General features: G+C 42.4%; 1 protein-coding gene across 1 annotated transcript in view; it reads left to right on the top strand.

Moving 5' to 3' along the window:
- Nucleotides 1–13,045, top strand: part of LOC101478398 (scavenger receptor cysteine-rich type 1 protein M130) — a 29,276-nt gene that overhangs the window by 8,553 nt on the left and 7,678 nt on the right. The window contains exons 5-16 of the mRNA XM_076882121.1: nt 676–1,062; nt 1,206–1,637; nt 3,233–3,619; nt 3,763–4,194; nt 5,876–6,262; nt 6,406–6,837; nt 8,517–8,903; nt 9,047–9,478; nt 10,539–10,795; nt 11,017–11,173; nt 11,301–11,388; nt 11,492–11,554. Coding sequence (XP_076738236.1) covers nt 676–1,062; nt 1,206–1,637; nt 3,233–3,619; nt 3,763–4,194; nt 5,876–6,262; nt 6,406–6,837; nt 8,517–8,903; nt 9,047–9,478; nt 10,539–10,795; nt 11,017–11,173; nt 11,301–11,388; nt 11,492–11,554 — 3,841 coding nt within the window. The remainder of the gene's footprint in view (nt 1–675; nt 1,063–1,205; nt 1,638–3,232; nt 3,620–3,762; nt 4,195–5,875; nt 6,263–6,405; nt 6,838–8,516; nt 8,904–9,046; nt 9,479–10,538; nt 10,796–11,016; nt 11,174–11,300; nt 11,389–11,491; nt 11,555–13,045) is intronic.

Here is a 13,045-nt window from a genome sequence, read left to right on the forward strand (position 1 = left end):
TTTTTAGCTGTGGACCCTGGTTTCAAGGCCTCTCCTTGTGGGTTTTCTCTGGGTAATTTGGATCCCTCCCACAGTTCGATGACTTGCTGTTCCTGAAGATAGGTGAACTGGTGATTCTAAAATGTCCGTGTGTGAGAATGGTTGTAAGCCCTGTGACTGACTTGTGACCAGAAGAATCATCTTTTACATTTGCTGTTGTTTTAAGATTTTTTTTCTCTTAAATTGAGGAAGAGGCGATGCGGAAAGAAGCACCGACAGGCTTGTTTTGAGTTTATTTGACACAATAAAGTGGGTGGAATGAATGTTTCAACTATTCTTTTAAGATATTTCTCACATGTCTAAGATCGAGACATTATGTCACTTGATTATAGTCTGGATTTTTTTTTGAAATTAAATACTTTTTTCATGCCAAATATTTAGATGTCAAATCTTTGCAGTGTTCATACCAAATACTGATTGTATTGAACAAAAAAAGTTTGGAAACTAAAGAGACAATTTAGTTAAAGATATGCACAACAGAAATCTTTAAGACCGGTACAAACACGCTGTTTCATCCCTGCTCCTTCAGTCTGCATGTCGAAGCTTTCTTGGCCAAGACATTGAACCCAATTTGTCCCCAATGCATCTATCAGTGTGTGTGATTGTTTAAAAAGATGACTTCTTTTCATCCTTCAGGATATTCCCAAAGTGTCGATCCTTGTTACAACTACACTGTGCTGAATGATCAATGGCGTTCAACAAACAACACAAATACTCAGGACCTACACTGTGATCAATCTATTAACTGGCAAGGCTGGTACCGCCTGTTTCTGGGGAGCTCCAATGCTCGTATTCCCGAGAGGTGTATAGACTCAAACAGGTGTGGAACCCATGCTCCTCTGTGGATAACACAACCTCATCCCTCACAGCCAGGTGAAACTGTAACTCGCACTGTGTGCAACAACTGGTCTGGAAGCTGCTGCCAGTTTCCATCACACACCATCCAAGTCAAACTATGCTATGGAAACTACTACGTCTACAAACTTGAGAGGCCATCTGCGTGCCACCTTGCATACTGTGCAGGTATTGTTGCCCTCTAAGCATGATCACACTGTAACAAATTCATCTTTTTCATCCTGCTGCTAAATTCAACTGTTCAGAAGGAAAATGCTCTCAGCTTTACCGCAGTACTCTCACTTATTCATTTATGTATTGACTGTAAACAGAGGTGAACACAACAACATCTGCACTTTCTTCAACCACACCTGCTCCAATACCGCAGACCTCTACAGCCAATCAGGTCAGGCTCACTTCTACAACAGCAGTGAGCAACAGTGCAGCAGTGGAGGGGCGCATCCGCCTGGTTGGAGGAAACAGCTCGTGTTCTGGCAGGGTGGAGATCTTCCACAGTGGGCAGTGGGGGACGGTGTGTGATGATTTATGGGACCTAGTGGATGCTCAGGTGGTGTGTAGACAGCTGGGCTGCGGCAGGGTCGTCTCAGCACCAGCAAATGCTCAGTTTGGTCAGGGCACCGGACCCATCTGGTTGGATGATGTCAGTTGCTCAGGCAGTGAATCAAATCTCACTCAGTGCCAGCACTTAGGATTTGGATCTCACAACTGTGGACACTCTGAGGACGCTGGTGTCATCTGTGAAGGTAAATTTGTGCAGCTGCTTACACTGAAGTCCCACTGCTTGATTATATGTCCAGGATGTTTAGCTGACAGGTTTGCAGTCAACGATTATGATAGCTTTGACTTATGTTACACTGTTTTGCCCACAAGCTCTTTCACATTGAATATTTTATTTACAGACAATATCTTGGAGCCTTACTGTAAACCCAACAAAAAGTCCATCATTTTCCATTTAAAATGCAAATTTGGATGATTTTTTACTCTTTACAGGCTTTGCACTTGAACCAACTCTTCTTTCAGCTCTTTGTGATGGTAAATTGGGAGGCTTTTCAGTTTTCAATGTGTTTCCACAGTACTTGATATTGCTCCACTCAAATATATGTTATCCAACATGTACCTGCTTTTACGGGCTCCATGAGAATCATATTCTGGAGACGTCTAAGTAACAATATTTGGTCACAATCATACTTGCACCTGGTAGAAACAAGACTTCAGGATTAAATGCTTAAACTTTATCCATTCTAGACTACATTTTCACTGTGGGTTCTGCAAATGATACACAGCTGCATGAAACATAGTTAGTGGGTCCTCTATAACCTTACCTTATGTCCACAGGAAGTCCCTCTTTCTGACTGTGAGCAGCAAAATAATATCCAAGACTTAAAACACCCATGTGACTGCATTAAATGCCCTGATTGCTGGACATGTGACATGCACTGAAATGTTATGGCCCTGTGTTGTGTCCACATACTATTGCATTTTGTTCTGTAGATGCATTTACTAGAAGCACTGGAGGGCGCTAATGAATATCCTCTCCGGTGATCCTCTGTTCCTACATGCTCATGTGTGTTCATGCCTGCTGAAACAACACCGTGTATGCAATACATAAATTGTCTGTCTCAGCAAATCTAACAATTTTATATCCAGCAAAAAGTCTTTCTGATTTTGTTTTGAGACTAACAGGGTAAGCAAGAGCACGATGAACGAGATCATTAATCTTCTTTTGAGAACATAGGCCTTTTATTTTTTATTTTGTTTATAAATCCATAAATTGAGCACTTTACATGCATATTAGACTAATTCATATGGCCACACTGTTGGAATTTACATTGTATTTTACAGCCATTTTTAGCTGTGGACCCTGGTTTCAAGGCCTCTCCTTGTGGGTTTTCTCTGGGTAATTCGGATCCCTCCCACAGTTCGATGACTTGCTGTTCCTGAAGATAGGTGAACTGGTGATTCTAAAATGTCCGTGTGTGAGAATGGTTGTAAGCCCTATGACTGACTTGTGAAAAGAAGAATCATCTTTTACATTTGCTGTTGTTTTAAGATTTTTTTTCTCTTAAATTGAGGAAGAGGCGATGCGGAAAGAAGCACCGACAGGCTTGTTTTGAGTTTATTTGACACAATAAAGTGGGTGGAAAAAATGTTTCAACTATTCTTTTAAAGATATGCACAACAGAAATCTTTAAGACCGGTACAAACACGCTGTTTCATCCCTGCTCCTTCAGTCTGCATGTCGAAGCTTTCTTGGCCAAGACATTGAACCCAATTTGTCCCCAATGCATCTATCAGTGTGTGTGATTGTTTAAAAAGATGACTTCTTTTCATCCTTCAGGATATTCCCAAAGTGTCGATCCTTGTTACAACTACACTGTGCTGAATGATCAATGGCGTTCAACAAACAACACAAACACTCAGGACCTACACTGTGATCAATCTATTAACTGGCAAGGCTGGTACCGCCTGTTTCTGGGGAGCTCCAATGCTCGTATTCCCGAGAGGTGTATAGACTCAAACAGGTGTGGAACCCATGCTCCTCTGTGGATAACACAACCTCATCCCTCACAGCCAGGTGAAACTGTAAATCGCACTGTGTGCAACAACTGGTCTGGAAGCTGCTGCCAGTTTCCATCACACACCATCCAAGTCAAACTATGCTATGGAAACTACTACGTCTACAAACTTGAGAGGCCATCTGTGTGTCACCTTGCATACTGTGCAGGTATTGTTGCCCTCTAAGCATGATCACACTGTAACAAATTCATCTTTTTCATCCTGCTGCTAAATTCAACTGTTCAGAAGGAAAATGCTCTCAGCTTTACCGCAGTACTCTCACTTATTCATTTATGTATTGACTGTAAACAGAGGTGAACACAACAACATCTGCACTTTCTTCAACCACACCTGCTCCAATACCGCAGACCTCTACAGCCAATCAGGTCAGGCTCACTTCTACAACAGCAGTGAGCAACAGTGCAGCAGTGGAGGGGCGCATCCGCCTGGTTGGAGGAAACAGCTCGTGTTCTGGCAGGGTGGAGATCTTCCACAGTGGGCAGTGGGGGACGGTGTGTGATGATTTATGGGACCTAGTGGATGCTCAGGTGGTGTGTAGACAGCTGGGCTGCGGCAGGGTCGTCTCAGCACCAGCAAATGCTCAGTTTGGTCAGGGCACCGGACCCATCTGGTTGGATGATGTCAGTTGCTCAGGCAGTGAATCAAATCTCACTCAGTGCCAGCACTTAGGATTTGGATCTCACAACTGTGGACACTCTGAGGACGCTGGTGTCATCTGTGAAGGTAAATTTGTGCAGCTGCTTACACTGAAGTCCCACTGCTTGATTATATGTCCAGAATGTTTAGCTGACAGGTTTGCAGTCAACGATTATGATAGCTTTGACTTATGTTACACTGTTTTGCCCACAAGCTCTTTCACATTGAATATTTTATTTACAGACAATATCTTGGAGCCTTACTGTAAACCCAACAAAAAGTCCATCATTTTCCATTTAAAATGCAAATTTGGATGATTTTTTACTCTTTACAGGCTTTGCACTTGAACCAACTCTTCTTTCAGCTCTTTGTGATGGTAAATTGGGAGGCTTTTGAGTTTTCGTTAAAGTGGGACAACACCAAAATAAAACACCAAAATGCAATGCGTTTCCACAGCTCTTGATATTGCTCCACTCAAATATATGTTATCCAACATGTACCTGCTTTTACAGGCTCCATGAGAATCATATTCTGGAGACGTCTAAGTAACAATATTTGGTCACAATCATATACTTGCACCTGGTAGAAACAGGACTTCAGGATTAAATGCTTAAACTTTATCCATTCTAGACTACATTTTCACTGTGGGTTCTGCAAATGATACACAGCTGCATGAAACATAGTTAGTGGGTCCTCTATAACCTTACCTTATGTCCACAGGAAGTCCCTCTTTCTGACTGTGAGCAGCAAAATAATATCCAAGACTTAAAACACCCATGTGACTGCATTAAATGCCCTGATTGCTGGACATGTGACATGCACTGAAATGTTATGGCCCTGTGTTGTGTCCACATACTATTGCATTTTGTTCTGTAGATGCATTTACTAGAAGCACTGGAGGGCGCTAATGAATATCCTTTTTGTTGTGGTACTTGGGAAGGAGAAAAATAAAAAAGGAGTTTTCTCCGGTGATCCTCTGTTCCTACATGCTCATGTGTGTTCATGCCTGCTGAAACAACACCGTGTATGCAATACATAAATTGTCTGTCTCAGCAAATCTAACAATTTTATATCCAGCCAAAAGTCTTTTTGATTTTGTTTTGAGACTAACAGGGTAAGCAAGAGCACGATGAACGAGATCATTAATCTTCTTTTGAGAATATATGCCTTTTATTTTTTATTTTGTTTATAAATCCGTAAATTGAGCACTTTACATGCATATTAGACTAATTCATATGGCCACACTGTTGGAATTTACATTGTATTTTACAGCCATTTTTAGCTGTGGACCCTGGTTTCAAGGCCTCTCCTTGTGGGTTTTCTCTGGATAATTCGGATCCCTCCCACAGTTCGATGACTTGCTGTTCCTGAAGATAGGTGAACTGGTGATTCTAAAATGTCCGTGTGTGAGAATGGTTGTAAGCCCTATGACTGACTTGTGAACAGAAGAATCATCTTTTACATTTGCTGTTGTTTTAAGATTTTTTTTCTCTTAAATTGAGGAAGAGGCGATGCGGAAAGAAGCACCGACAGGCTTGTTTTGAGTTTATTTGACACAATAAAGTGGGTGGAATAAATGTTTCAACTATTCTTTTAAAGATATGCACAACAGAAATCTTTAAGACCGGTACAAACACGCTGTTTCATCCCTGCTCCTTCAGTCTGCATGTCGAAGCTTTCTTGGCCAAGACATTGAACCCAATTTGTCCCCAATGCATCTATCAGTGTGTGTGATTGTTTAAAAAGATGACTTCTTTTCATCCTTCAGGATATTCCCAAAGTGTCGATCCTTGTTACAACTACACTGTGCTGAATGATCAATGGCGTTCAACAAACAACACAAACACTCAGGACCTACACTGTGATCAATCTATTAACTGGCAAGGCTGGTACCGCCTGTTTCTGGGGAGCTCCAATGCTCGTATTCCCGAGAGGTGTATAGACTCAAACAGGTGTGGAACCCATGCTCCTCTGTGGATAACACAACCTCATCCCTCACAGCCAGGTGAAACTGTAAATCGCACTGTGTGCAACAACTGGTCTGGAAGCTGCTGCCAGTTTCCATCACACACCATCCAAGTCAAACTATGCTATGGAAACTACTACGTCTACAAACTTGAGAGGCCATCTGCGTGCCACCTTGCATACTGTGCAGGTATTGTTGCCCTCTAAGCATGATCACACTGTAACAAATTCATCTTTTTCATCCTGCTGCTAAATTCAACTGTTCAGAAGGAAAATGCTCTCAGCTTTACCGCAGTACTCTCACTTATTCATTTATGTATTGACTGTAAACAGAGGTGAACACAACAACATCTGCACTTTCTTCAACCACACCTGCTCCAATACCGCAGACCTCTACAGCCAATCAGGTCAGGCTCACTTCTACAACAGCAGTGAGCAACAGTGCAGCAGTGGAGGGGCGCATCCGCCTGGTTGGAGGAAACAGCTCGTGTTCTGGCAGGGTGGAGATCTTCCACAGTGGGCAGTGGGGGACGGTGTGTGATGATTTATGGGACCTAGTGGATGCTCAGGTGGTGTGTAGACAGCTGGGCTGCGGCAGGGTCGTCTCAGCACCAGCAAATGCTCAGTTTGGTCAGGGCACCGGACCCATCTGGTTGGATGATGTCAGTTGCTCAGGCAGTGAATCAAATCTCACTCAGTGCCAGCACTTAGGATTTGGATCTCACAACTGTGGACACTCTGAGGACGCTGGTGTCATCTGTGAAGGTAAATTTGTGCAGCTGCTTACACTGAAGTCCCACTGCTTGATTATATGTCCAGGATGTTTAGCTGACAGGTTTGCAGTCAACGATTATGATAGCTTTGACTTATGTTACACTGTTTTGCCCACAAGCTCTTTCACATTGAATATTTTATTTACAGACAATATCTTGGAGCCTTACTGTAAACCCAACAAAAAGTCCATCATTTTCCATTTAAAATGCAAATTTGGATGATTTTTTACTCTTTACAGGCTTTGCACTTGAACCAACTCTTCTTTCAGCTCTTTGTGATGGTAAATTGGGAGGCTTTTGAGTTTTCGTTAAAGTGGGACAACACCAAAATAAAACACCAAAATGCAATGCGTTTCCACAGCTCTTGATATTGCTCCACTCAAATATATGTTATCCAACATGTACCTGCTTTTACAGGCTCCATGAGAATCATATTCTGGAGACGTCTAAGTAACAACATTTGGTCACAATCATACTTGCACCTGGTAGAAACAGGACTTCAGGATTAAATGCTTAAACTTTATCCATTCTAGACTACATTTTCACTGTGGGTTCTGCAAATGATACACAGCTGCATGAAACATAGTTAGTGGGTCCTCTATAACCTTACCTTATGTCCACAGGAAGTCCCTCTTTCTGACTGTGAGCAGCAAAATAATATCCAAGACTTAAAACACCCATGTGACTGCATTAAATGCCCTGATTGCTGGACATGTGACATGCACTGAAATGTTATGGCCCTGTGTTGTGTCCACATACTATTGCATTTTGTTCTGTAGATGCATTTACTAGAAGCACTGGAGGGCGCTAATGAATATCCTTGTTGTTGTGGTACTTGGGAAGGAGAAAAATAAAAAAGGAGTTTTCTCCGGTGATCCTCTGTTCCTACATGCTCATGTGTGTTCATGCCTGCTGAAACAACACCGTGTATGCAATACATAAATTGTCTGTCTCAGCAAATCTAACAATTTTATATCCAGCCAAAAGTCTTTTTGATTTTGTTTTGAGACTAACAGGGTAAGCAAGAGCACGATGAATGAGATCATTAATCTTCTTTTGAGAATATATGCCTTTTATTTTTTATTTTGTTTATAAATCCGTAAATTGAGCACTTTACATGCATATTAGACTAATTCATATGGCCACACTGTTGGAATTTACATTGTATTTTACAGCCATTTTTAGCTGTGGACCCTGGTTTCAAGGCCTCTCCTTGTGGGTTTTCTCTGGGTAATTCGGATCCCTCCCACAGTTCGATGACTTGCTGTTCCTGAAGATAGGTGAACTGGTGATTCTAAAATGTCCGTGTGTGAGAATGGTTGTAAGCCCTATGACTGACTTGTGAACAGAAGAATCATCTTTTACATTTGCTGTTGTTTTAAGATTTTTTTTCTCTTAAATTGAGGAAGAGGCGATGCGGAAAGAAGCACCGACAGGCTTGTTTTGAGTTTATTTGACAAAATAAAGTGGGTGGAATAAATGTTTCAACTATTCTTTTAAAGATATGCACAACAGAAATCTTTAAGACCGGTACAAACACGCTGTTTCATCCCTGCTCCTTCAGTCTGCATGTCGAAGCTTTCTTGGCCAAGACATTGAACCCAATTTGTCCCCAATGCATCTATCAGTGTGTGTGATTGTTTAAAAAGATGACTTCTTTTCATCCTTCAGGATATTCCCAAAGTGTCGATCCTTGTTACAACTACACTGTGCTGAATGATCAATGGCGTTCAACAAACAACACAAACACTCAGGACCTACACTGTGATCAATCTATTAACTGGCAAGGCTGGTACCGCCTGTTTCTGGGGAGCTCCAATGCTCGTATTCCCGAGAGGTGTATAGACTCAAACAGGTGTGGAACCCATGCTCCTCTGTGGATAACACAACCTCATCCCTCACAGCCAGGTGAAACTGTAAATCGCACTGTGTGCAACAACTGGTCTGGAAGCTGCTGCCAGTTTCCATCACACACCATCCAAGTCAAACTATGCTATGGAAACTACTACGTCTACAAACTTGAGAGGCCATCTGTGTGTCACCTTGCATACTGTGCAGGTATTGTTGCCCTCTAAGCATGATCACACTGTAACAAATTCATCTTTTTCATCCTGCTGCTAAATTCAACTGTTCAGAAGGAAAATGCTCTCAGCTTTACCGCAGTACTCTCACTTATTCATTTATGTATTGACTGTAAACAGAGGTGAACACAACAACATCTGCACTTTCTTCAACCACACCTGCTCCAATACCGCAGACCTCTACAGCCAATCAGGTCAGGCTCACTTCTACAACAGCAGTGAGCAACAGTGCAGCAGTGGAGGGGCGCATCCGCCTGGTTGGAGGAAACAGCTCGTGTTCTGGCAGGGTGGAGATCTTCCACAGTGGGCAGTGGGGGACGGTGTGTGATGATTTATGGGACCTAGTGGATGCTCAGGTGGTGTGTAGACAGCTGGGCTGCGGCAGGGTCGTCTCAGCACCAGCAAATGCTCAGTTTGGTCAGGGCACCGGACCCATCTGGTTGGATGATGTCAGTTGCTCAGGCAGTGAATCAAATCTCACTCAGTGCCAGCACTTAGGATTTGGATCTCACAACTGTGGACACTCTGAGGACGCTGGTGTCATCTGTGAAGGTAAATTTGTGCAGCTGCTTACACTGAAGTCCCACTGCTTGATTATATGTCCAGGATGTTTAGCTGACAGGTTTGCAGTCAACGATTATGATAGCTTTGACTTATGTTACACTGTTTTGCCCACAAGCTCTTTCACATTGAATATTTTATTTACAGACAATATCTTGGAGCCTTACTGTAAACCCAACAAAAAGTCCATCATTTTCCATTTAAAAAGCAAATTTGGATGATTTTTTACTCTTTACAGGCTTTGCACTTGAACCAACTCTTCTTTCAGCTCTTTGTGATGGTAAATTGGGAGGCTTTTGAGTTTTCGTTAAAGTGGGACAACACCAAAATAAAACACCAAACTGCAATGCGTTTCCACAGCTCTTGATATTAGCTGACAGGTTTGCAGTCAACAACTATGATTTTTTTGATTTATGCTACATGTTTTACCCACAAGCTCTTTCTTTTTTGGACATGAATTCAATCATTGTATCTGTTCTGGTTTTTTGATAATTATTTACAAAATAATACAGATGTTTATTTTTAATTAAAATTTTAAGGCCTTTTTGACATTTACAGGCATTATATTTGAACATAAATTGTATCTTAAGAGATAATGATTTCATTTAATATTAGCTGCATGAAGAGAATTAAAATCGATCATACTGAAGTTGTTCAAAATTTTCCAGTACCCAGTTCCATCCACTGGCTGAAAGGAACAATCTTTCCACCCCAGTAAACAGAAAACGACACAACAAAAAATGCCCAAACAAGTCTGCTTCATACCACCTGTCACTCACTTCTGGTCATTTCTGCAAAAGACAAAGTAGATTGTGTGCTGAGATATTTTGAAATGTTATCTTAAAGATAATCCAAGAGACCAGTCATTTCCAGAGGTTATATCATCCATACTAAAAGTGTGACCATGGTTAGATATTCACATATGCATCTCCTGAACTTATCATGATATCTTGTGAAACTGTTCAAGAAGTTCTAAATAACTTAGAACTTCCAAAATCCAGAAGACTTGTAGAGCTGATACTAAGACACCCTTTCCCCTCTGTTTTTTAAGAATTTCTACCTGAGATGCCCAGTGTGTTGGCCTCAACCTGCACTGTGACCGGCCCCACTATCATTGACGTCCACAGCCAGATTAACTCCATCCAGGATCGCTGTGCGTACTCTCTGTTCTCGACTCCGTTACTCCCAGATTTCCTTGTTCTGGGGAACTTCAGGGACAGACGTCGTAAAGATGTGAGCTTTTTGGACAGTGTGATGCTGCGTGTGGACGGGCATGACATTCACCTGGAACAAGGTGGGAGAGTTCAGGTAAGCGACCTACAGCCACAGTTCATGTGTCAGAGTGGAGTCTGATCCAAAGTCCTCCCTCATCCTCTGCTGTGTCTCCTCTCATCGTTCTTCTCAGGGCTGTTAGAAGCAGTTCTTTCAGATCTGCTAAACTCAGTGGTTGTTGCTGTGAAATCAGCCTGTTTGTGTGTTTGACATGTTTCACTCAGTGTTTCCTCCACTTTGTCTCTGCTGTGATGCAGCTGGACGACTCCACACTGACCCTCAGCAGCTCATCTCAGCTGGTTCATGGTGTGCAGCTCTCTAAGGACCAAACTGGAGTCACTGCCAAGCTGTCGCTCTCCAACCTCATCATCTCTGTCTTCTTTGACGGCTACACCGCACAGATCCTCTTAGAAGGTGCAGAAGATAAAGTTTAATTATTGTAACGTAAACTGTAAACTGTGCTGTTATTTATTGAGCTGCTGTGTTCCTCCAGTTTGAATATTGATGCTGATCTGACTCATTCTGTCCTGATCCTCTGCAGGACCTGCTGGTTCATCTGTGGAGGGTCTGTGTGGAAACTCCAGCAGGTCTCTGAGTGACCTGAGGCTCTCTGAGTACAGCTCCACCAGGTAAGACCTCATCACAAGCTCAGAGTCCCTCTGACTGCTGCTGATGTTGCAGATATTCTGTTTGTATGAATGAGCCTGAACTTTGTTGTTTGTCGCCCCCTAGCTGTGAGATGCAGTACAGTGAGACTGCTGACAGCACGATCGACTGCACCAGTGTGACTGAACGGTGAGCAGATCCACACAGTAGGGAACATCTGTTATATTGTTGGATATATAATTTTTGTGGCAGTTACCTTGTGTACTTCTTTAGAAGTTTGCCTTTGCAGACCACCACATTAAATGCCACACTTAAGCCTTGAATGTAGTCTAGATTTATAGCATTAAGCAAAGGTGTTCAGCAAAAGTCTTGCATTAACTGTTTAGGAATTACAGACATATACACAGTTTGATGTTTTCACAGGCTCAGAAATAATTGGTTCCACTGAAAGGCATTCATGCCCATGCTATAACACTGTCTCCATTATGTGTGAGTCATAATGTGGTGCTTCAGATTATGAACTATTTCTCTCCTCCAAACTTCATCATTCCGCTACTAAAGTCAAAATCAGCCTTCTTGTTTGTAATTGTATCCCTTAGTTTGTTATGAATCCTCTGTATTTACATTCATGAAGGCATATCTTCATTGCCAATTTTGGCAATGATACTGTGGAATACACTTCACACCGACAACAGTTGTGCTCACAGTTGTCAATTTTATTGGACATTCATACAACAACCCACAGTCAGGGCAGCGCTGGTCTCAGCTTTCCCTCTTTCCATCTCTCGCCTCACCAAAAAGAAAAAAAGGCCGTCCACAGTCTAAGTGCAGTTATGTTCTCACTTTCCTTGCTTTCACGTTTCTGTCCAGTTCATCCCAAAACAGCTCAATGGGGTTTACGTCTGGAGTCTGTCCCGGCCACTCCATGTTTTCAAGCGTATCATCTTGTTCTTTATTCCTGATTCTGGCATAGCTTGGACTTGTTTTTTGGGTCATTATCCTGCTGTGGGATGACCAACCCCAGATCAACTAGGCCAGAGGCTGTTGCATGGCGCAGGACAAGGCTGTGGTAACTGTTGTGGTTCAGGGTCCCCCTCATTCTGTATAAGTCACTGACTCTGGATCCAGCAAAACAGCCCCAGACCATCACACTTCCTCCTTGAAACTTGATGCCATGGAATCTTTCACCTACTCAACAGCATACGAAAATCCAGCATAATGAAACCAGGATTTCAATTTTTGATTCCATTATACTCCTTTCCAGTGTTCAGTAGCCCAAAGGTTTTGTTTCATGGCCCAGGCGAGCCTTTTATTCTTACGTCTTAGCAGTGGCTTTCTTGCTGCAACTCATCCTGTCAAACCTGTAGCTCGAAGTCTTCTCTTCACAGTTGAAGCTGAGACTTGGTTGCCATGACTACTATTAAGCTTGTGCTTGAAGCTGTTGTCCTTTGAGCCGCCTATCATGCAGGCTGTCCTCTGATTCAGTTGTGGTATTGGGTCTGCCCGACATCTTCCTGTCACTTTGCTGCAGTTTCTGAGTAACTTTTGATAGTGAAAGAAACTGTACTCTCTGACACCCTGACTCTCTTTGCAATTTCTCTGTAGGAAAAACCTACATTTTTAAGTGTTACGATGGTTTGTGTCTCTTCCATTGTTAATTGCTTTTTTTCTCACCATTTT

The sequence above is a fragment of the Maylandia zebra genome, linkage group LG3 (genome assembly GCF_041146795.1).
Source record: "Maylandia zebra isolate NMK-2024a linkage group LG3, Mzebra_GT3a, whole genome shotgun sequence".
NCBI lineage: Eukaryota > Metazoa > Chordata > Actinopteri > Cichliformes > Cichlidae > Maylandia > Maylandia zebra.